At 38.1% G+C, this 22774-nt stretch overlaps 1 protein-coding gene across 48 annotated transcripts in view; it reads right to left on the bottom strand.

The window, feature by feature from the left end:
* LOC309831934 (regulating synaptic membrane exocytosis protein 1) overlaps window positions 1–22774 on the bottom strand; it is a gene marked incomplete at both ends in the record, with an annotated part of 217497 nt that overhangs the window by 121025 nt on the left and 73698 nt on the right. For 11 of the 48 annotated variants that reach the window (XM_082669320.1, XM_082669330.1, XM_082669310.1 and 8 more), the window contains 3 exons: window positions 835–906; window positions 16566–16655; window positions 21477–21539. The exons of 6 other annotated variants lie outside the window; for them this stretch is intronic. In XM_082669320.1, coding sequence (XP_082525446.1) covers window positions 835–906; window positions 16566–16655; window positions 21477–21539 — 225 coding nt within the window. Of the gene's footprint in view, window positions 1–834; window positions 907–8162; window positions 8247–16565; window positions 16656–17107; window positions 17201–17799; window positions 17878–21476; window positions 21540–22774 lie in introns of all 48 variants that reach the window. 31 more of the 48 variants (XM_082669309.1, XM_082669352.1, XM_082669314.1 and 28 more) reach the window with 11 other exon arrangements.

The following is a 22774-nucleotide window of genomic DNA, read 5'->3' as shown; positions in this document are numbered from 1 at the left end:
AGAACAACACTGCCTTGACATGTACTTTCATACACCTGGATTAGCTCAAGTGCCACCTGTTTATGACCTATTTCCTAATCTCATTGCAGCCACCTCTTTTCCCTGTGTTCTCACTGTACGTTGTGCACACCTCTACGGCAGCAGTGACACTCGAAGGAACGCGTTCACTTACAACTATATCACCCTGCATGCTCTCAATCCTGGTTGGGTGAGTGGATACACGTTAATTGGATTTTTTGGTGGTTTTTTTGTTTTTTTTTTTTACAGCTACGTAAAAAATCTGTCAGTATCTTGTACCTAAAAGTATTTAAAAAATTTGTGGCAATGAATGAATTGCAAACAAATGATCAGTAATCCCTTAATTTCTATATTAACTCAGCAAATATCTTAGGTTGTAATTACAAGTAGACTCTTAGATTATCCATTCGTAGAGGAGATATTTAAGAAGTTGGCGTCATTCAGATAAATAACAGACGCTCAAAATATTTGCATATTTCAGGTAATACATTCATTGGTAACATTTCAATGGTTTCAGAAACTAAGTACTGATGTCTTACTATGGATATAGGAATGCACTGGATTTAATCCTCTTCAGTAATCGGAATGATCACTAAGAGAAATGCATGAGAATTTTCTTAAGCCCTAAGACTTAAGGGCTGCCTTCAAATTACCCATCTCATTTTTTGAACGAGGCTATTCCCGTATAGGAGATTTCTTTACACGAATGTCTTTAAGCATCACAACTGTGTTTAAGCACATGTCAAATGATAGAGAAGGCGCCCCAGAACATCTCAGGGAAACAGAAGATGCCGCACATCACAACACCAAGCCTACCTTTCTGCATCAGAGGCAGTGCCTTTCCTAGTCTGTTTTTGGGTGCTAGATCTTTCAGACTTTCTGGAGTGCCTGTGGAATGAAATGTTAAAGAAATACAAAACATATGATGAATCAAGCCACGGTCATCTCATACAATGATAAAAGCAATAGACATGAAAAATGGCAACTATTGTACCTAAATGGTTTTGTCAGCCCGTACTTTTTAAAATAAAATGAAAATAAAAACCAGAACTGGTACTGTGTGGAAGACACAAGTTTCCCAACAGGAGACACAGAAGCTGGCACCCCATCAGTGTAGATGCGTTAAGTCTACAGTCTTGAGGTCATGGGGGTTCCTGCTGGCAACTGTGCCTTCCTGAGGAAGGAACAAACTCAACGGTGAAACGCAGTGATGATAAACGTGATGACAGTTGTGGTTTAGGTGCTGAAAGACCACACACGGGGGAAGTGCCCTCCACTCTGACAGGTTGAAACGTGGGGCTACAAAGATGTTCTCCTTTGCTTTTTTTCTCCCCCAAAATTATGAAGAAAAGAGAAGAAAAATGCTCTAGGGAAACGTGTTTGACATAAATAAAAGTATTTAAAAATCAACTATTCAAATTACTTTAAAAATGGTCATAAAGATACTTTTGCAGTCATGTAGCATTTTAAAAACTTAATCATACCTCACAAGTCAAAGAACTAATAAAGTTCCTGATTTACTCTATGTTCTAAAGGTAGGTATGTACATCGAACATTTGAAACCCGAAATGCATTTTCCTATAGAAATAATGCTTATACATAGAGTTTATTTCCCCAAGGCAGCTTACATATGTCCATTCAACCTAAAATGTGTCTGGACTACAATATATTTGAAAGAAAAAAAATATTGTGGTCAAGAAACTCACTTCTTTAAAACAAAACAGAGAAACCATAAAAAACATTATAGTTTATCTTGATAATTGATTGTCTACAATTTATCCTTATTTTTATTTCCTGCTATCCCTTCCTTCCAACAATGTTAAGGAGAAAACTGTCTTTTTTGGAGACATTATTAACATGTAACATCGTACTAGCTTCAGGCATATGACATAATTATTCAATATTTGTGAATATGACAAAATGACCACCGCAATAAGCCTAGTCAACACCCACCACCACTAGCTAGAAATTTTCTTTTCTTGTGATGAGAAACTTTAAGATCTAGTCTCTTGTCTCTACTCCTTTTACTTGTTAAGGCCAGATGCTCTGATATCCAGCATAGGTCCAGGCACAGGGATGCACATCAAAGTGCCAGGTCCGCGTCACAGGGCGCGTGCGCTTCTGGGGATGCTCGTCCTGCCCCTCCTCTCTCCCTGCTGCCACTTGCTCGGCTCACATGAGTTTGCCCTCAAACTCAGAATCTGGGTTTAGAATTCGGGTTCCAGCTGTGTATCCTTGAGACTTTCATGACTCTGACATCTCGCTTCTGAGGTGGCAAAAGGGATGTGACAGAGGAGGGGCATCTCTCCTTACCACGTCCCTAGACTCGTTGGAAATCAGTCCATTCCCCAGGAAAACTCTGGGCTTAGAGGGGTTAAGTCATTTGCTCTCACTCACATGGTTCTTACATGTCAAACTAAGAGTCTAGAATCTCAATGTCCATGAATGCGTTGCATCTGTGGCATAAATGACACTGGATCATAGTAGCTAAAAGCACGGACTCTAGAGCCAAACTGGGTTTGATCTCTACTCTGTTTCTGACCAGCTGGATGATTTGAGTCAAGTTACTTAGCCTCTCTGGGCCTCAGCGTTTTCCACCTGCAAAATGGCAATAATAACACTATCACCTTACAGATTTGCTAACTCTAAATATTTCAGTATTACTCAGTATTTGTATTGTAGTATTTGTAGTTTTTTGCAGTATTACATAGAACAAGGATTTGTAGTGCTTTTAGCATTACTTAAAATAGGAAGAGATCAATGCTATAAAAGTATTATTTAAAATGATAATAATATATATTTGTTTCTTGAAGATAAAGACTCTTATTCATGTGTAAGAGTATCAAACTCCATGTCCCATAACTGGATGACAAATATTCATGCAGAGGCTCATGCATCTAACTTTTGTCCTTGTTTTAGTGTTTAACCCATGGATGCCCTTTTTTTTCCTCTTCAAATGCCACAGAAACGTACTTTACTGAAGATTCTTCTAAAGTTTCCTACAAAGGGCATGTCTTTATAATTCTTCTAACCACTTCAAAGAATCTTCAAGTTGAGTTAAAATGACATTCACTTGATTGTAATAATTCAGTGTAAAGCAAGAATAGAGAAGAAAATAGAAAATCCTACTGTCTTTTCTACCCCAAATCCTAAGTTATAGCTATGAATATATTGTATGTTTAAACACAGCTCTTTCTTGGAATAGGGTCTTATGATACGTAAACAGGAGAGGTTAAAACCATCAATTTATATTCTTGTACTATTTCCCTGAAACTGTTGATCATGTGATCATAAAATGGATCACAGTGAAAGGAACTACCTTCTGCCTTACATTACTCTTTCCTAAGTTCCTCATGGGCAGGAACTGTGTTTGGGTTATTACTGTAACATCAACACCCAGGACATAGTAGCTTCTCAATAAATATATGTTGGCTAGGTGGTTAAAAAAGTAATATTTTGTAATATTCTACTGGAATTTGAGAATCTAAAAGGTTACGACAAGTAAAAACCTAATCAGGGTTATACAGTTCAGCTTACATCAAATCAAATAAATTTAGACATAAAACTTGGCATTGTTTTCTGGTCTTTGGTAAAACCTAAGATACCATAAATAAGCAATGCCCTCTGGTTACTGCCTTATGCATAATGAGGTGTCAGTCATCATTACTGGCCCAACACATGTTCATCATGATGCAACCAGGCAGCATGGACTCAGTTTTAGAGTCTTGAGGGCCATCAGCATTCAGCTAGTCCATCTACAGCCACCTAAATCTACAGATGAGGAAAATAAGTCCCAGGAAGGTTAAGTGACTTGTCCAAGGGAATATGGGTCCGAGTCAGCTGGTGAGGCACCGTCGTGGCCCATGGCCCTAGGTTCCCGCCCCCTCTGCCATCGAGTGACTTTGAATGATGATGTTCGCTGGAGGGATCCTTAGACAAAAGCAAACAAAACAGTGACAGTGTCTCCATCATGTCTTAGTTATTTGGGGTTTTAACGTGTTCTGTTGAATCAGAGATCCTGTGTTTTTTTGTTTTTTTTTTTACTTCGCAACTTACAGTTGTATGATTTTGGCCTGATGCTTCCCAGTTCACAGGGCACAAATTAAGGTCCTTAAAAGCTATAAAGGTATATTCAAATGTAAGGTGTAACAATAATTATTGTATTATTAAATGGAAGCAAGAGTAATAATCAAAAAGTGAGGGCATTCCTAATTAAGTCTAATTTTCTGCAAGTTCCATTTTTAATTATTATTCTCTATTAGATTAAGTGTGAAGATTCATAAAATGTACTAATGAAAAGAAAGGCAATTGTTAAAATCTGTTTCTGGGCCACTTTCCTTTCCTCATCTATAACTAAATTCAGTTAGAGCAACTCCCTGAAGACATTGATAAATAAAACTTTTCTGAAGATACTACAATTCTATTAAAGTGGAAAATTAACATGCTAATAAGATGAAAATATAGTCTGCTTTGGGGAAAATGTAATAAATTCTACCACATAATGTTTCAATTATAATTAACACTGATATCATAAGAATCTTTATGTCTATATTTTGGTTGCCTATCCAGATGGCTTAATGTGAAATGCAAATCTCTATCATCTTGTTTCCTCATAACTTTGGGAAGGAAAAAATTAAATTTAAACAGAATCTACCTAAACAAGAAATGTTCACATACAGTGAAGATGGATGCATACCATTAAGATATATTTACCCTTTTGTTTATTATTGATATTTATGTATATGACTATAGCCATTAAACAGACTCACTAAGTATTTCAGTACATGGGTACATTTCATTCATTTAAGAAAAGGACATCTTGGAAAAGCACAGATGATAAAGGATGTTATAAAGCAAACAAAAATGATTAGTGATGCACTGAATTTATAGGTGGTTCTACATTAACTCTGCATCTACGTGGCAAGTATGATGAATTCTGGAAGTGAAAAAGTGGGTCATTTCTTTATCTTATAAATATTTTAAATGGAGAAAGAAGATTCATCCACTTTGAATCAAAAGAAACCCCTTGATATTTAAGGATAAAGATTCCTATAGGCAAGTAGCTGCTTCCAAGTTGCAAAAGAAATCAGAACTAGATTAGCAGAATAATTCAGGAATTAATTTTAAACACAGTGGGATACTTTAATTTAAACTCCTGGAAAATAATGTGATTTTATCAAATATTTTCCATTTTATTTAAGTCACATCAATAAATTGCCTCCTTGAAAATATCATGTACAATGATGCAAAAACATTCCCAATCAAAACAACGGAGTCAGTAACTTCAAGCCAATGAAGTATCAACATACATCCCAAAATGTACCAAGTAAGAACTATCACCTCACATTTATTAGAACGGTCACTATCAAAACATTGTTTTTAATTTAAAAAGAGTATGTTGTGTTTTCTTGAAAAAATATTTACCAAGAAGTTGAATTAGATGGTGATAATAATATTAATAATAACAGTAATTTATACTTGCCTTTCACTTAAGGATGATGCATTCAACTGTGAGCACTAAACTCAAAACCTCAATGCTTCAGGGATCTATTAAAATACATTTTTTCTAACTTGCCACTCACAAATTTTGGTTAATTTGAAGCCACAAGTAGCTCTCAATTTTACTAAGATTCATAACAGAGTTATGTGCACACGGATTCATAAAAGTTACTATTTATATATTAAAATAATGCCATTTACAAAGAAATACTTTGTTATTGGAGTGATGATTCTTAAAATTTTCAATATTTTTAAAATTTTGCAAGAAAATTTTCACTAGAATTTTAAAGTCACAAACATTCCCTGGGGTTCCAAACTTACGTATTTTTTCCTCATCCTTGTTTTACAAAACCCTACAACTTCTAGGAAAATTCCTCCATCTAGAGAAACATGCTTCCATGTTAATTCCAAATAAAGCTATTGTACCACTTGAGATGACATCAAGATTTCTTACTGTTGAAATTAAATTATGGAGAAATGCTACATTAAAAATTGTGTGTGTGTGTGAACACACGCACTGTGTGAAATAAGACGGCAACTCAATGCTTTCCAACTTACTAGAGAGCTCTCTTAAGCAAATATTTACTTACTGTATTACTATGTTAGTTTCAAAATAATCAAATATGCCTTGATACCGGACATCCAAAGGCGATTATATAAACTGTCACTGATTTTAGAATATTTTTTTTTTAGCAACCAGTGACCTAGGGCAAAAGTCACCTGATGGCAAAATTCTTATGAACATTCACTGTCTCCAAATCTGACGCCATGTTCACCTCATTTGTGAATTGGCAGAAACTTCTGAATGAGTAAATGAAGCTAATAGGAGGTGAAATGCAAGTGTTGTGTTCCTGAGCGGTTGCCATGGTTACCTATGAATTTACCGTCAGCTGACGCGGTAATTTCTCTCTCATTTTTATAAGCACTTATATATTTTAATAATAAAAACTTATTGTAAATAACATTCTGTTCCCAACAGTAATATATCATAGTATCAAGCCATTTAAAATGTATTTCCTTTTGTTGAACACAGAATTTACTTACAAATAAATCATAATGAAAAGTAAAATGTATGTTCAGAATTATGTATTAGGAAGAGTTTCCTTTAATAATCTTATCTAAAAGGACTATTTCTGCCTCTAAAATCTACCTTTAAAATTACATATAAAATCTATGAAATCAAATAACATAATTCACATGTTATTAAAAGACAACTAATCTTCAACTAATCTTCATCTCATGTATGTAAGAACTAAAACTATTTGGATTTCCCTGTTGCTTATCCTAAACCCAGATAAACTTACATTTATATTCACTACAGAGACCATCACACTTAATCGTCTTATACTCTAGCAATCATTACATAAGATGAAATCCAGGATAGTCTCTTATAAGAGGAAATTCTAAGTTCCTTCATGGCCATGACACTGCTTTTCTTAAACACTGTTGTGACTCTAGCCATTAGAATAGTGCACACAGTAAAGGCACAAAAAAGTTTTGCTGAATGAATGAGTAGCAATGTGGGTGCACATTTTAAAATTTTATTTATACTATTATTTTATATTCTTATTTGAAAAAACTTTAAGTTTGTAATAATTTTTACATTGGAGATTTTACTAATTTTTCTAGTCTCATAAATTCTATCCTAGAAATCAGTTAGCAGTAGAAGGAACTAGATTTAAATTCCAAATACGTAAGTCATATTCACAGGTAAAGGTGTTAAAGATTAAAGCATAATAAAATATTCAAAAAGCCTCCATAAAATACCACCTTGGGGTCCAACATTTGTAAGAGGACTTATTAATCTTTTCTGAGTGACGGCGTTTAGTTTTTCTTTCAAATTGAAATATACTAAATAAGATGTCACCCATGTGATGACTGAATTTCTGCTTCACCAGAAGAGAAGCAGTCAAAACACCCATAACCTTTTGTAGCCAGTTGGGAAACGACATGGCCTACGTATAAGAGCCATCACTAAAGAGGAGAATTGGGTGAACAACGCCCAAGGAGGAAAACAAAGCAATGGAAATACATATTGTGGCACTTGTGACATCACAGCATGAAGTAGATTCAAAGCACTGATGTTATTTTTAAAAACCTACCTTGTTGACTGACCCTAGCCCTGGACAATACTTGGCTTAAAAACACAATATTCATAAAATAGATGAGAACGAGGTATTCTGTCTTAAATCAGGGAATAGGCCCCAAAGCCTAAACTTCATTATTAACAAAACGATGAAGATCAGACCATCAACCAGTATAACAAAAGAACAAGCTCTGCGATAGATTTTAATACATTTTAAAGCACCTGAGAATTTTAATTTAGTCAAGTGTAGACAAAATCAATAGTTAAATATGTTTCTAGAAAATCGAAACCCTAAGACAAATGCTCATTAAGAGAGAACTCTCCCGCTGGACCCGACTTTACTGTGTTTAAACCATGCCCTGTGCGTGCTAGCTTCACTTCAGGAAACATTCTAAGGTGCTTTACCAGAGGTGGATGCATTTAGTTTGGGAATCACCACCTCTTACGCTCTGGCCCCTAAAAGGAAGGCATCATAACCACATGGCTCTTGGGTACCCTCCACTTGGTGGCCTGCCGGCCTCTGGAAGCCACTTGTCTGTGGGGAGGAAGTGACTAGTACCTGTCATTCTCCGGAGACGCATGCTGGATTTGAATCCTGGGGCTAGGAGGCCGTCTCCTATCTAGAGAGGGGGACCATCTACCCCTGTTTGCCCAATGAACAAGACAGGAAAAAACAAGACATTTAGTAACTCCTAAAATAAAAGAATATATGGAACAAGAGGACTGGAAAATCACCCCAAAAAGTCAAAGTGTAGATTCTTTGCTCCATAAGTTACTCTTCATTTTTGCAGGCCTTGGAAAGATAAATGACAATATTGTAGGAAAATAAAACTTGCAGCCTTACATGTGAATAGAGAAACAACTTATTTGGGAAGATGTCTGAAATCTCCTGTGTAATCTTGTTCTTTTAAATGTGGTGTGTGTCTGCAAAACTATACCTACACATAAATACATATGTATAACTTGACAAAGATGCATCCTTAAGAATCAGGCAGATGCCTGAATAAAACAGATTTAAGAAGCCACCAATGCTTATTTGATACGAGGTCTTGAAATTACTGGATAAAGTGGCAAATGAGGTGTGTGAATTTCATACAAAGCAGAAGCATAGTTTAAGTGGAAGAAATAAAACTACTCTCTAGTGTGGAAACAATAACATGAAGAAATGATTCATGGAGACGCTACCAGTGAAGTCTTAACAAGCTTTCTGGGGGAAAACTGCAGGGTTAGTAACTGAAATGAAAAAATTGTCAGCAAAACCCACTGATGGATAAAAGTGGGAAATACAGATAAATGCCATTGTAAAATAGTATTACCTTCAAAAAATCTTGTTAATCTTTACTTGCAAAGGTATCTGTCCATGGGATAAACAGCTGTTTTCTTATTTCAGCATTTACAAGAATACTGTTTTTATGATTAACAGTTAAATCAAAGTTTGAAACTTGGTTCATTCTTTCGTTAAACTATCTTGAGATTCTGTCTCTGCATAACCACAAATTACAGACATCCAGGCAAATACTGAAAAGAGGCCGTAAGGGACTGGACGGTCCAAATTTGGAAATTTTAATATATTCGATATGAACATTTTAAGCAGGATAATTTCTCTGCGTATTGGCTTCCTCATATGCAACAAGGGATCACTGAATGGGGTTTAAGACTCGTCTAACTATACGATTTTATAATAATCCAAAGAAGACCAGTCGTAACATTTTTTAAGAGCCATTTCTTTTTGCCGTTAACTTGGCTTCGTGGACTTATTACACAATTTGGACAAAAGCAGCAGAGGGCTATCAACATGTGACCAGGATACCTTTAGTGAGCAGGTGCTCTTCTCTGAAAGCCCCTGGGAAGACTCTTTGTCATCACTCAGCCTTGGATGGATGGAAGGAGGGCTCTGAGGAAGCCGTGAAGCAAACAAAGATACTTGAAAGCAGAATTTGGGCAGAAGAGAAAACTGTGTGGCATGTCCTCTGGAATGTGTTGTTTGTGAAATTAAAAACAAATTTGCATTCATTTCAAATTATTGAATGATTTTAAGTGAGTATATAGTTGGTCAATCCAATCGGAAGGCTTGAAAATGTAGCTTTGCACCTTACTGGCTTTTGTTCTGCAGACACAATAAAGAAAAACATTTCTAAAACCGTTGAAAACAATTATAGCTAGTGTTTTGCACATGCAATTGTACTCAGTCATGAGAAAACTTAAGGTGTTCTTTAAAAATACAGAGTTGATATGTTTTTCTTTAAACATTTTTGAAGGAATAAGTAATATTCACTTGACAAGATTATGAATAACCTTGCTTCCTGAGGCAAAATTCCAGTCCTTGTGTTTATTTAAACATGAAAAGTAAAGAAAAATGCTATAATTATGAAACATGCAGTGAAAGCCATGAAAGAGAGGGTGTACGTTTAGGAACAAGGCATTGTGAATGCAAGCTATTAAAAGGTAAACTTTTAGAAATATTTAGCATCATACATGTACACCTGTGCACTCAAAGTCCTTCTGAATATGCTGATATGCAGTCCCAATAACATAAATGTTTGCTTCACCCTCATATCTTTGATATGATGAGAGTAGGATCAAATTATACCCAATTTTTGTCCAAAGAACAGACATCACATAAGTTTTAATATCATGCATTTGTGAGCTTGAAATATACTAACGTTTTATATGTTTTTAAAATGTGTCCAACTTCTTTCTCTGTTTCTCCTATCACACAGAAGGACCAAAATTAGAATCTATTCCCTTATTATTGAGCAGAACACACACCTTCCACGTCCGTTTTCATGCTAGAAGCGAACATGGCAGGCTACACTGGAGTCATTAATCACGAAACTGAACTAAAACAGCCCCTTCTTGATTTTTCTTCCCAACTGTCTTGCCTGCGGGTTACCTTAGTTGCATTATAAGTGCTTTAATCTCAGGTATTCTAAACTCATTAATTCAGAAACATCTATTTGTTGGGAGCCCATCCTTTTCTCTGTGCTCAGAACAGGAGGGGAAGGGTCACTCTGGTGGCTGTGGAACTGAAGGAACAGGCTGGGGCCTCCCCAAATAAGGGGCTACAGTATCTTGTTCTGCTTTGTTTGGGCAGTTACATCAACTACACCCAGCACAGAATAAGTAATGAATAAATATTTGCAAATATTTAAGTAGATAATAAGAGGATAAGATTTGAGGTTTGGGGGTAATACTGGTAAGAAGTAATAAGAAACTTAACTAAGAAATCAACAGTGGTGGTTTTCCCTGGTGGCGCAGTAGTTGGGAGTCTGCCTGCCGATGCAGGGGACACGGGTTCGTGCCCCGGTCCGGGAAGATCCCACATGCCGCGGAGCGGCTGGGCCCGTGAGCCATGGCCGCTGAGCCTGCGCGTCCGGAGCCTGTGCTCCACGGCGGGAGAGGCCACAACAGTGAGAGGCCCGCATACCGCAAAAAAAAAAAAAAAAAAAGAAATCAACACTGGTAAGGGGACCCACCGAGGAGATATAAGGACATAGAACTGACAGTCCTCAGCAAGCAATGAAATGGTTCTTACATTGGGGCTCTTCCCCCCAGCAAGGATATACCTTACAACAAAAGTGCGTGTGTTTAAATGTGTCATTCGTATGTATGCTTGCATATTTACACATCTTTCAGTGGTGCATATGTCCTGGCAGAGCATGGCTAAGCAGCTTAACTATCTAAAAGAGAGATTATATGGAAATGTAAACCATTCATTCCCTAAATAGCACACACAAAAAATATCTGTGAAGTTCTGTCATATTAGACACCAAACCTGAACAGACTAGAGATCTGATTATACAGTACATATTTTTATTGTCTATTCCCATTATTCATTTAGTCCTTTGAAACATTTTCCCCAATCCTATTTTAAGTGAAAATTAATATAGGTGCTTATACTTTGGAATAAAGTTTATTTATTTCAATTGAAGTTACAGTTAAGTTTTAAGTAGGAACTTCCTTTCTCTTAGGCCTCGTGTTTCCATGTGGAGGGAAATTCCTTCAAGTCCTACTTCGGGCCTCTCTCCACCCCAAGGAGGGAGGAGGGGGACTTTGTGTTAAAGAATCAGGCACTGATGACTTAGCCCTTTCTGGATTCCTCCTTCCTAATCAGTCTGCCTGCAAACAGCAAACCCCACAGCAAATCAACCTGCACAGCAGCCCTCAGAAGGCAGAAGCCTCTCGTGGTTCAGAAAGTGTGGCAGCCGCTTGGTGAGTCACCGGCAAGCTTACAACCTGAAGTCTAGCTTCTGAACTTGTTCACTGTATTTACGGTGATAATTAGATCCCCCACCTTGCAGTTCTTGGGTCTAGCTCACAACTGGACACAGATTCGGGAGCAGAAAATATGGGGTGTTTTTTAAGTTCCCCCAAAGCCCCAGATGGAACATGTATTAAGTAAAAAATAATAATGCTATCGCAAGAGATGGCAAGGCCAAATACGATCCCTGACCTCCAGGAGTACAATCTAGTGGAAGAAACAAGCGTGACTAAGTGAAATAGAACGCATGTAATGTTACATGGGCCCAGAGAAGAGAGTTAATAATTCTGCCTGGCAAGGAAAGGCAAGCATGTGCGGGAGAGGTTAAGAGAAGTTTTACAGACGAAATGGTAATTTGACTTCCTGTTTTGAAGAATGAGGAGAATTTTTAGGCAGACAACAAAGGAAAAAGGGTATTTCAATTTTAATGGGAAAAAGACTTGAGACAAAAAGGAACAGAACGATTAATAGAGCTTATGAGAAATTAACGGGGCAAGAATGGCATCGGAAGTGGGGATGGGCTATAGTATAATGAAGCGGGGGGGGGGGCGGATCTGTCTTGGAGATTCTTGAAGGAGAACCGATAGGACTTCCTGTCTCATCAAATGAGACGAAGGAGCAGAAGTATTTCCAGATTTTGTGGATGGTTATATGTCAAAGCTGCCAAAGTACAGGGACATTTCGGAAGAGAAAGCATTTTGCTGGCAGAGGATGTGAGGGAGACAGTGCATTCGATTTCGACTTTTGATGCACACAGGGTCTACCAACCACCGAGAAATTTAGGCCTGGTTTGCAGGGGAGGGTCTGGCATGACCAGTTACAGTGGAGTGTTGTCTCCATATGTATTAGTGTGGAAACGTTTTTTTAAGCTTATTTATTTATTTTTGGCTGTGTTAGGTCTTCGTTGCTGCGCACGGGCTTTCTCTAGTTGTGTCGAGCGGGGGCTACTCTTCGTAGCGGTGCGCAGGCTTCTCATTGCGGTGGCTTCTCTTGTTGCGGAGCACGGGCTCTAGGCACGCGGGCTCATTAGTTGTGGTTCGAGGGCTCAGTAGTTGTGGCTCACGGGCTTAGTTGCTCCGCGGCATGTGGGATCTTCCCAGACCAGGGCTCGAACCCGTGTCCCCTGCATTGGCAGGCGGATTCTTAACCACTGCGTGACCAGGGATGTCCCAGTGTGGAAACTTTTGACTGATAGACATATAATTTCAGGGATGGGATGGGTGGGGTAAAAGAGGAAAGCTGAGGGGGAGACAGAGACAGGGAGGTTAAGCAGTCTGTAAAGGAGACTGCCTCAGCACAGAGGTGTTAGGGAATTTGTAGAGGATGTTGAAGAAAGGAGAGGTTAGATTTCTGGAAGAGGTCAAGAAAGAAGATAAAACATCCGAGGAAAGGAATCATTCTCCAGTGGCTCTAGAAATCAGTGTTTCTGAACACGTAAGCAACATTCTGCTGTAAAACCCGGGAAAGGAAAGGTTAACAGCAGGCCTGGAACTCACTCCTTCCAGATCAGGGAACAAGGGGGAACCGATAACCTCAAGCTGACCTTGACACAGATGAAAGTACAGGGACCTTGACCAGACCTCCTTGTAAGCATGCAGTGGTATTTGCTAGAGAAAAGATAAAAGAGAGTCCTTATCTATCCAAGGTCTTCAGCAGGGTACAACTAGTCTTTCTAGATCTTTCACTGTAAATGAACCCCAAATTTCCTGACTTCTGGGTCATGACTGGATGGGGCAATGGGGTAACCCCTACGTATTTTTGCTTAGTTGTGTAATCAACAGAATATATTATATAATGGAGATGCTCAAACACAGAAATTACTTCCTTTGCAAACAGTGTTTCCACGTGCCTGTCTCAAAATTCATCTGTTGACCTGGGCCAAACCATCCCCGTAAGGGAGAAAAGGTCGGCCTGATGGTTTTGGGGTCCTTCGGGAAGAGAACATGCTAACTGTGCCTGGCGCTCCTTTATCTTGGAATAATCAGTGAAGTGTGGTGTGGGGTACCGAGTCTGCTTTAACAATTTCATCTTTTGTACTAACACAGAACTTCCTTTGCTTTCAGAGTTAGTGAAGATACTCCAGAAAAGGGCATTAAGTAGGTATAACAGCATACACATGTTCATCAAGATAGTTTAGAATCAGCAAATTGTTTGACCTCGATAGGTTACAAGGCTGTGGAAATACTGATAGGTCACCATCTCAAGAATATGAAGTTATGTCTTTAACAACTTTTCTATAATATCTTATCTACTATGTATATGTCAGGCATTGATCAGCTCTCTGGTCAGTCACCAGAACTAAGTAACCTGGAAAACTCTCAAAGCTTCCACAGTTCCTACTCTCCTCACGTCCTGTCTGGGGACTTACAGGTGCATCTTCCAAAGAGCACAAAGCCCCCACTGCTGGTCCTACTCTGTCCTGTCTCGAAGCTGCTCAGAGGTCTGTGCGCAGAAGGACGGCATCCTCCACACCAAGACACACCTACAGCATCTGTAAATTTCCTGATGAGAACTCATCTCACTTTATTTTCTTCTTGACAACAAATTGACCCCAATAAGTTAAAGAACATTAGTAACACCAATTCTAGTCCCCTTTCATTTTTTTTAAGGGGAAATTTATTTTTTATTCAATAGATACAGTGAATGTAAGTTTCAATCATATTTTCTCTTCTATCAAAAGTACGTATCATAAGTGAGTGCACTCAGACCTCACTATGACCTGTAAAAGAATCGTGGCCAGATTATTTGTCTACAGGTTGGCCTGGTCTAAGGGTATTATCAGAGATGAAATTCACCAATACATGGATCTGTGAATTCTCTGGCTTCAGAGCAACAAGAAAACACGTGCTCGACAGGCTTCAGTGACAGAATAAAACTGTACTGTCCAATGTAGTAGCCACAAGTGGTCAAGGAGCACTGTGAAAAAAGGAATGCAGGGCTTCCCTGGTGGCGCAGCGGTTGGGAGTCCGCCTGCCGATGCAGGGGACGTGGGTTCGTGCCCCGGTCCAGGAGGATCCCACATGCCACGGAGCGGCCGGGCCTGTGAGCCATGGCCACTGAGCCTGCACGTCCAGAGCCTGTGCTCTGCAATGGGAGAGGCCACAGCAGTGAGAGGCCCGTGTACCGCAAAAAAAAAAAAAAAAAAAAAAAGGAATGCAAAATATCTCACTAACAGTTTTTAACTGATTATATGTTAAAATGATAATATTTCAGATATATACTAAAGTATTAAAGTTAATTTCATATTTTAATATGGCAAGCAGAAAATTTAAAATTATGCATGTGGTTCAAACTGTATTTCCCTTAGACAGAACCAATAGAGATGACATTTAAGATGTTAGGGTATCGTTGTAGTCAGAAGATTCCGCTGACTTCATTCTATCCTTGTTTTAACACTAACCAGAAACATATAAGGAAATAATAATAAGTAAAAAAATATAAAAATATTTTTTCTTGCTACTCTTGTATATATTTTTGGGGGGAAATATACAACAAACAAGAATAATGAAACAATTTCAACTGTGATTTTAGAAGAGCCCATTCAACTAAAGAAGAGCCCGTTTCAACTAAAATTTCTTCTACAAATGTAAAGAAATACAAAAAGTTAGATTCCATGGTTTTCTATCACAAATTTTGCAAATACAAAAGAATACAAAATTAAAAAGTAGATATTTTTAGTAGGATCTTATGAAGACACTAAAAAATGAACATGTCTACCTGTACCAATCATTAAATTCCAGAAATAAACATCTCATAAATAAATGAGTAGAATCAGACTAGAAAGATTGCTAAAGGAAAGCTTTAAGCAGCCTCTGAAGAAGAGGAAAAGTGGGTTACATTAACACAACTAAACATTTTTCCTCAGGATTTGTGAAGAGGTAGTATGCAAATTTCCAGTGAATGACTTCTAATCGAAAAGAGATAACAATTATAACCAAGACTATCAATTATAACCAAGTTTACTGGAATAGAAAGTTCCACCACAATGGAAAAATTAGCTGCTCACACTTAGGAGACAGCATAGTACATGATCATTGAATTAAAGTCAGAATTATTTATTAATCAATCAATGTAAAGTGTTAAGCAAAATTACGTATGTGTGTATATAATGTGCCTTTATTTTTGTAAGGCATCAGGAAATCTATGATAAACATACTATTTTTTGTTGAAATATAATTTAAGGCAAAACGATCTATATCAAAGAGCAAGTTGATTTAAAAAAAAACCCGAATATAGATGCACAAGGGAAGTATTCTATCTAAATAAGATTCTTGTTTTGCGTTTATGGAAGACTGTAGTTGAACCTATAAATACGATTTATCAGCGGAAGTACTAGGAAAGTGATCTTCCCCTTCAGATAACTCACTGGCCCTCACAACCATATCAGCGTACCGAAGGCTCCCTGAGGAGGTGTAAAGAAAACCACTGAACAGCAACGAAAGGGGAAAAGCAGCAGCGAGAAGCAGTTACAAATCACGTCACGCCATTTGCAACGGCATCCACGGAAATGTGTGTATGTGCTCCCTCTGGCTCCGCCACATACACACATCTCTACACAGGCGTGTACAGAAGGGAGGGGAAATGCAGACAGTAGGCAAGTGAACATGGATGAATAAGCCGTGAGACTCAAGGACACAAAACAGAGTGATAGGGAAAAAAATGACTGTACAAAATGACAGGAAATTAAGAAAGTCTTTATACCTTTCTCGTTCTGGTGAATGCAAACTAGCATCTGGTCTCAAGCAGTTGGTACTAGCACTCCTCGCCCTGTCAAGGGAGGGCTGCAGGTCACTAGTGCCAGTGCATTGCATCCAGGGTGGAGGAGAAAGACAGAGAAAACAGAGAGAGGAAGACCAGTTAGAGAGGAAAGCATCGAGTCCTGTCCCCTTTACACAAAGTGCAGAATCACTGCGAGTCGGTTCATAAGGGTGTGAGCGCTGACAGGATGGCCGTGCACAGTTTTGTTTAGAAAAAGACACTAAACAAAGATTATGCTTGAATTGCTTTGCATAATTTTTTTAAAAGGGTCTCAGACTGAAAAAAATGAGGCTAACACACCTACTTATGAAAAAACTGGATACAGAAAGCACTGAAACAAAATGCCTAACACTTCATTACCAAGGACAGATGCCACACCAAAACAAAATGAAGGACAGCAGAGGAGGAAAATTTTACAACTCAGCTATTTTTGGTTCAAACACTAGACAGGGGAGGTGGACGGTATGACGTCCAAACGTCCTTACCTAACCAGAATCTCATCAGTAAACCTCAGTGCTCTCGAGTGAAAGCATTCATGGTGAAGGGGTTTGGTTTTAGTATGTGCAGGCAGAATTGAGCTCCACAAAGTAAAATCGTCCCAAAATAAAATAATATAAAATCAATTCTCATAATTGAAATCAACAAGTAAAACAACAAATAAATGACAAAGAAGACAACGACTAGAAATCTGATATTTGAGTAAGCAGATTTCATTTAGAGAAATATTCCAGCATAGGTTTTATAATTAAAGCTATTTTGACTTTTTTATTGTATTTTTAAATTAGTTTTTATTGGACTATAGTTGATTTACACTGTTGTGTTAGTGTCTGCTGTACAGCAAAATGAATCAGTTATACATACGCATATATCCACTCTTTTTTAGATTCTATTCCCATATAATTAAAAAGTAATGAGCAGAGTTCCCTGCACCATACAGGAGGTTCTTATTAGCTACATATTTTATATGTAGTAGACTGTGTATGTCAATCCCAATCTCCCAATTTATCCTTCCCCCCTTTCCCCCTAAAAGCTATTTTTAGATATCATGAGTTTTCTCTGTATATAATTAATTTTAAGAGGAAATGCTAATGCTTTATTAGAAAGTAAATTTGCTATTTTTAGTTGGTGAGGGATTAGGGATTAGTTTATAACTGAGACTCACTGGTATGACTCTTACCTGTAAATATTCCAGTGAGAACAGTTCTCTAACAAGGGCATCTTGGGCGGTAATGTTTTATAGTGCCTAACAAGATGTCTGGAACATGGGAACGCAGACATGCAGGAAACAGAAAAATACATGTGAAGCGAATTTTATCAGGATATGAAAAAAGTAGGAGACTAGAAAGCTACAAACACAGATGGATCTTTTGTTTTTCTCAGAAAGACCACAATAATTATTTGAAGGTAGGAAAAGAACTGTTAAATATGGAATCATGTACATGTCTTCATAATTAAGATGAAGACTTAAGTTATAGTTTAAAAGCCTTAATTTGAAAAAGATTTGAGAACTACACTCTATGAAGTAACCAACATGAAACTTACTATTTAATCCCTGTTTAATATTATACCTGCTTCTATGGAAATAACTCATAGCTAAAAGTACTAAGCAAATAATTTATGAAATTTGGGAATTAATATGACTAAAAAGTTAATAGTCTAATAACAAGCAAAATGCTGACCAGCATTTCAGGGACAAGGCTGGTGACAGTATTGAAGGCAGTAAAGGAAGGAAGATCAAGAGGTGACTGCAGGGCTTCCCTGGTGGCGCAGTGGTTGAGAGTCCGCCTGCCGATGCAGGGGACGTGGGTTCGTGCCCCGGTCCGGGAAGATCCCACATGCCGCGGAGCGGCTGGGCCCGTGAGCCATGGCCGCTGAGCCTGCGCGTCCGGAGCCTGTGCTCCGCAACGGGAGAGGCCACAGCAGTGAGAGGCCCGCGTACCGCAAAAAAAAAAAAAAAAAAGAGGTGACTGCAGTGGACAAGTCCTTTCCATTTGTCACCTTCTGGATACAAATCCAACAGCAGGTAACATTTATCACCAGAAATTGGGTGGGATGGGTATTAGCTGCAACCAGAACATGAATTCTGACTTGGCAGAAACAAGGCCCAACATCATCTGAATTCCTTTAAAACCTATAAGGAATTCTGGACTGTCTATATCACCAAGGGTAAACTTGGTCCTGTCAATGAATGTTTTGGTAATTTAATAATGTTTCTACAAACTTTAACTGTCAATAATGAAAATCTATTGTCCATTTTGGCTTACATTAAAGTATGATAAAATCAGGAATAGAATAAACATTTGCTGAGGAGATATTAAATATCAAACACCCCCGTGGGTTTATTCATGTTTATACTAATGGTTGATTCAGGAAATCTTTTAAAGCTGTGGTTTAAAATGTATTAAAGTACCACATTCAAGCACAGATTGAGGACACTTTTACTGAAGCAAAGGATTCAGCCTGCTTCACAGACAGAATCTTCTTTTCAACTCCTAAACCTTAGGCAACTGTCTTTAGTAACAAGTTGCTATACAACTTTTCTAAGCAATTGGTTCAAAAGTGAATTTTTTTGGGGGGGTTACACTCTAACAGGGGTCAGCAGAGAATGGAAATAGAATGAAAAGTGGCCACAGTTTTTAGTTTGAAGGTCCACATTGGCTTTGCCATTTATTGGCTGTGAACCTGGATGATTCAAGTCATCAAGCCTTTTTCTACATCTATATCATGGAGGAAATAATCTTTCACAGGGATGCTGTGAGGATTAAGTGAAATAACAGGTACAAAGGGTCTAGGACACAGTAAGGAAGCCACAGCATTTTCTGTACAACATGACTGTCTCAGGAAAGGTTTTATGGAAGAAGCATTTGATAATGATAACAATGGGGGGCGATGAATTAAACAATATGAGACAGATTTCTGTAGTATGTGACTTTGATATGCTGTGCGTATGAAATCTCCAGGGAGTGGCTTTAATTTGCAAAGTTTCCAAAATATGTTTGACTCACAGACTCTTAAATTGGCTGAACTTCATGTGGAACCAACTCCTCGGATCACATTTTTGGAAAAACTAGTTCAGTGGAAAACTTCTAACAGACCTGATTTGGAATCCTTGCTCTGTTACATGTCAAATAAAACTTTCTTAGCATCTTTCCTCATCTGTGAAATGAGGATAATAATGTTCATATGATACAACTATTGTCAGGACATGGAGATAAAATTCCTTAAATAATTACCACTGTGCTTGGTACTCAATGAATGTTATTTTCCTTGTTTACTGGAAAGTAGTAAATACACAGGTTTTATTCTTAAAAGTTGTAAGTGAATATGATAGGTTGTATTCTGAAGATAAGATTTTACAAAATGATGAAACTACTAGCTTATTCTGTTGTGCCTATCCTGTTATTTTACCTTCGAAAGTGGGATGTAACGGAAAGAAAAACAATATATTTAGTGATTCTGTTTAGCTTACTGGTGTGAATGTGTTAACAGTACCCACACGTTGGGGGCCAGGCACACACCAGGTGCCTAATAAATATGAAAGCTTTGTTTTGTTTGTGTTTTACAGTTGCAGTCACCCCAACAGGACTATGAGAAAATTTTCTGAATCTGTAAAGAAATCACTCCTATTAAACTATTTGTCAGGACAACAAAGTAAGGCTGGAGGCTTTCGAATTATAAAGAATTGAGCTGACTTTTTACAATAGTTAGGATTTTACATTAGTTCTCCAGTTTGCAAACAGAACTAACATCCCTCATTTTTCCCTGTGGCATCGCACACAGGGCAGTAGTTATCACTAGCAGAGTTTAATACATGTAAAAAGTGAATTCTCATTCGGGTGATCACGTTCAATTCCTGAGCGGAAGCCCAGGTCCACACAGACACAATAAAGCTGCATCTGTGTTTGCCTCGCAGGTTTTCCGGGTACAGCTCTTTCCTTCTCTCTCCTATTTACTCTTTATGGCCATAATATCTGAAAGAGTTTATCTGTGTGTTGGTTCATTGTCTCACCTAGTTATTCTTTACCTTCCATTAACTTCACGTTGACAATAAATACACACAGACTGTATTCTTTGAGTAATCTGTAAAAGGACTTATTTGGGATATGAGATCCAAGATGTAATGAGATGAAAATAAAGTGCTAGGTTCTCAGCTCCAATTTAGACGACAATAACGTATCCCCTCTTCTTCTCATCTTTAAGGAGGCTTTATACCGTTACGTGTCGCTATGGGAAACTTGGTAGTGTAGCATTTCTGACCTGGTGAGGGTATGAAGGGAGGGAGGGCTTAGAAGTTAACAGGTCATATATCTGCACTCTTTATCAAGAAGGAAACTGAAGCTCAGCTCTTAAAAATGAAGTGGTAAAGATCTTATTAAAAGCAAATAGAAAGAAAACAACAGTAGAACCAAAACATAAAAATAAAAGAAGGCTAAAACAAAGTGAACTTATAATCACAGAAACAGTAACACTGCCATGCACAGCGGATCAGACCTCTTGTGTCTAGATGTGTGTGTGTGTGTGTGTGTGTGTGTGGTGGGGCTCACAGCGAGGTTATAGAATTTTAATTGCAGAAATCGGTTCCTCGGTTTTGGAAATGTGTAAACACATTTACAGCCACAGAGGCTCAGCAGCCTCTGGATTTCAAATACTTTGATAGAAAAGCAGTCTGTCTGGATCAGAATTCAAATATATTTGGAACCTTTTCCACAACCTCCATGTAAAACAAAACCAATTTGAACACTGGGGAAATTAATTTCACGTATTCGTAATAATACCGCTAAGGGGGAGACGGAAGCAGAGTAGAATGGAAAGAGTCATCACACACAGTTACCGTCACCAAATTCCTGTATTTACCTGGTGGTGTGTAGGCATTCTGCACTTCGTCCTCGTTTTGCTCTGGGAAGCATGAGAAGCTCACTGCACAGACAGGATGGGTGGTGAGTGAAACAGATAAGTTATGAGGCATTAAATGACATGGGTTATGCCAATGGTATGCCGATGACAACATGGAAAGGGAAGAAACCAGATTGTCTACACTAGCATATTTGCTTGAGAGGTTAAACAAAAATAAACATGACAGTACTTTTTAAATTTTCAACAATAAAGTACAAACATTATGGTCGAAGTCCTAGCTGTTGCTGATTTGCTATTGTATTTCAAAGTGATTTCACAGAGTATCAAGGCAAAACTAAACTAAACTGAACCTTCCCCAAATAAGACATAGAAATCTGTTTCCAATTCTAGACACTTAGGTATTTTAACAACTTTTAAAAGCCCTATAAATCTGGCTTTTCTGATACTAATGGGAACCCTAAATTTTAAAATTTCTTTTCAGCAACTCAAAGCATGACAGTTTTCATGGCTCTCACAGCCTGTAAAATGCAATATCACTTATTCTGTTTCTCCTTTACCAACTAAGAACATACTTGATTAGGAATGTTTTATCTTAAAACTGATACTTTTTCTACACTCAAATTAATTTCACTCTATTGAATGCCCTGGCCCAGAAGTCCTTCTTTTTCCCCCTCCTCACCTAAATTCATGGTGGCCCCAGTGAATGTCAACAAAGGGACCCTCACCTGACTCCACTCCACCTGAGCAGCGGGGACACCCTCCTCCGAGCAGTGCTCCGTCCCAGTAAGTACCACAACCTCATCTCCTGAAGGTCATGGCTCCATCAGGGTGACAGTTAGGGAGCTAAGAGGCTCTCCTTGAGTTCTGTGTCCTTGACTACACAGCAAAAATCAATCATTGTGTACCAACCTCATTCCCTACCCTTCCCTAAAAGTTTCTACACTTCAAAAAGCCAGAAGACACGATTCAACCAGCTGGGAATTCTAACAACCCAAAACAGATCGTGAGCTTGTGGTCAGGCCCATCTTACAGGAGGGGCATTGGTCTGAGGAGAAAGTCCGCGGGCATGTAGAACCATGGAGTCATAACATCAAACAGATGCAGAACTAAGCCTAAGTACACATCCATAGAAGAAAGAATCCATTTCAATATTTTGTACTTTATAGATATTTTAGGTAACTACATTTTATGGGAAGTAGGTGTACTGAAAAATATGACTGCTGAAGTTTTCACAGAAACTCTGCAATAGTAACTGTCTTTCAGATGGCCTGTACCCAAAAACTTTTTATTGCAGAAAA

This window comes from Grampus griseus (genome assembly GCF_964374135.1).
Source record: "Grampus griseus genome assembly, chromosome: 13".
Classification (NCBI taxonomy): domain Eukaryota; kingdom Metazoa; phylum Chordata; class Mammalia; order Artiodactyla; family Delphinidae; genus Grampus; species Grampus griseus.
The sequence above is the reverse complement of the archived record's forward strand: the minus strand, read 5'-3'. Positions and strand labels throughout refer to the sequence as shown.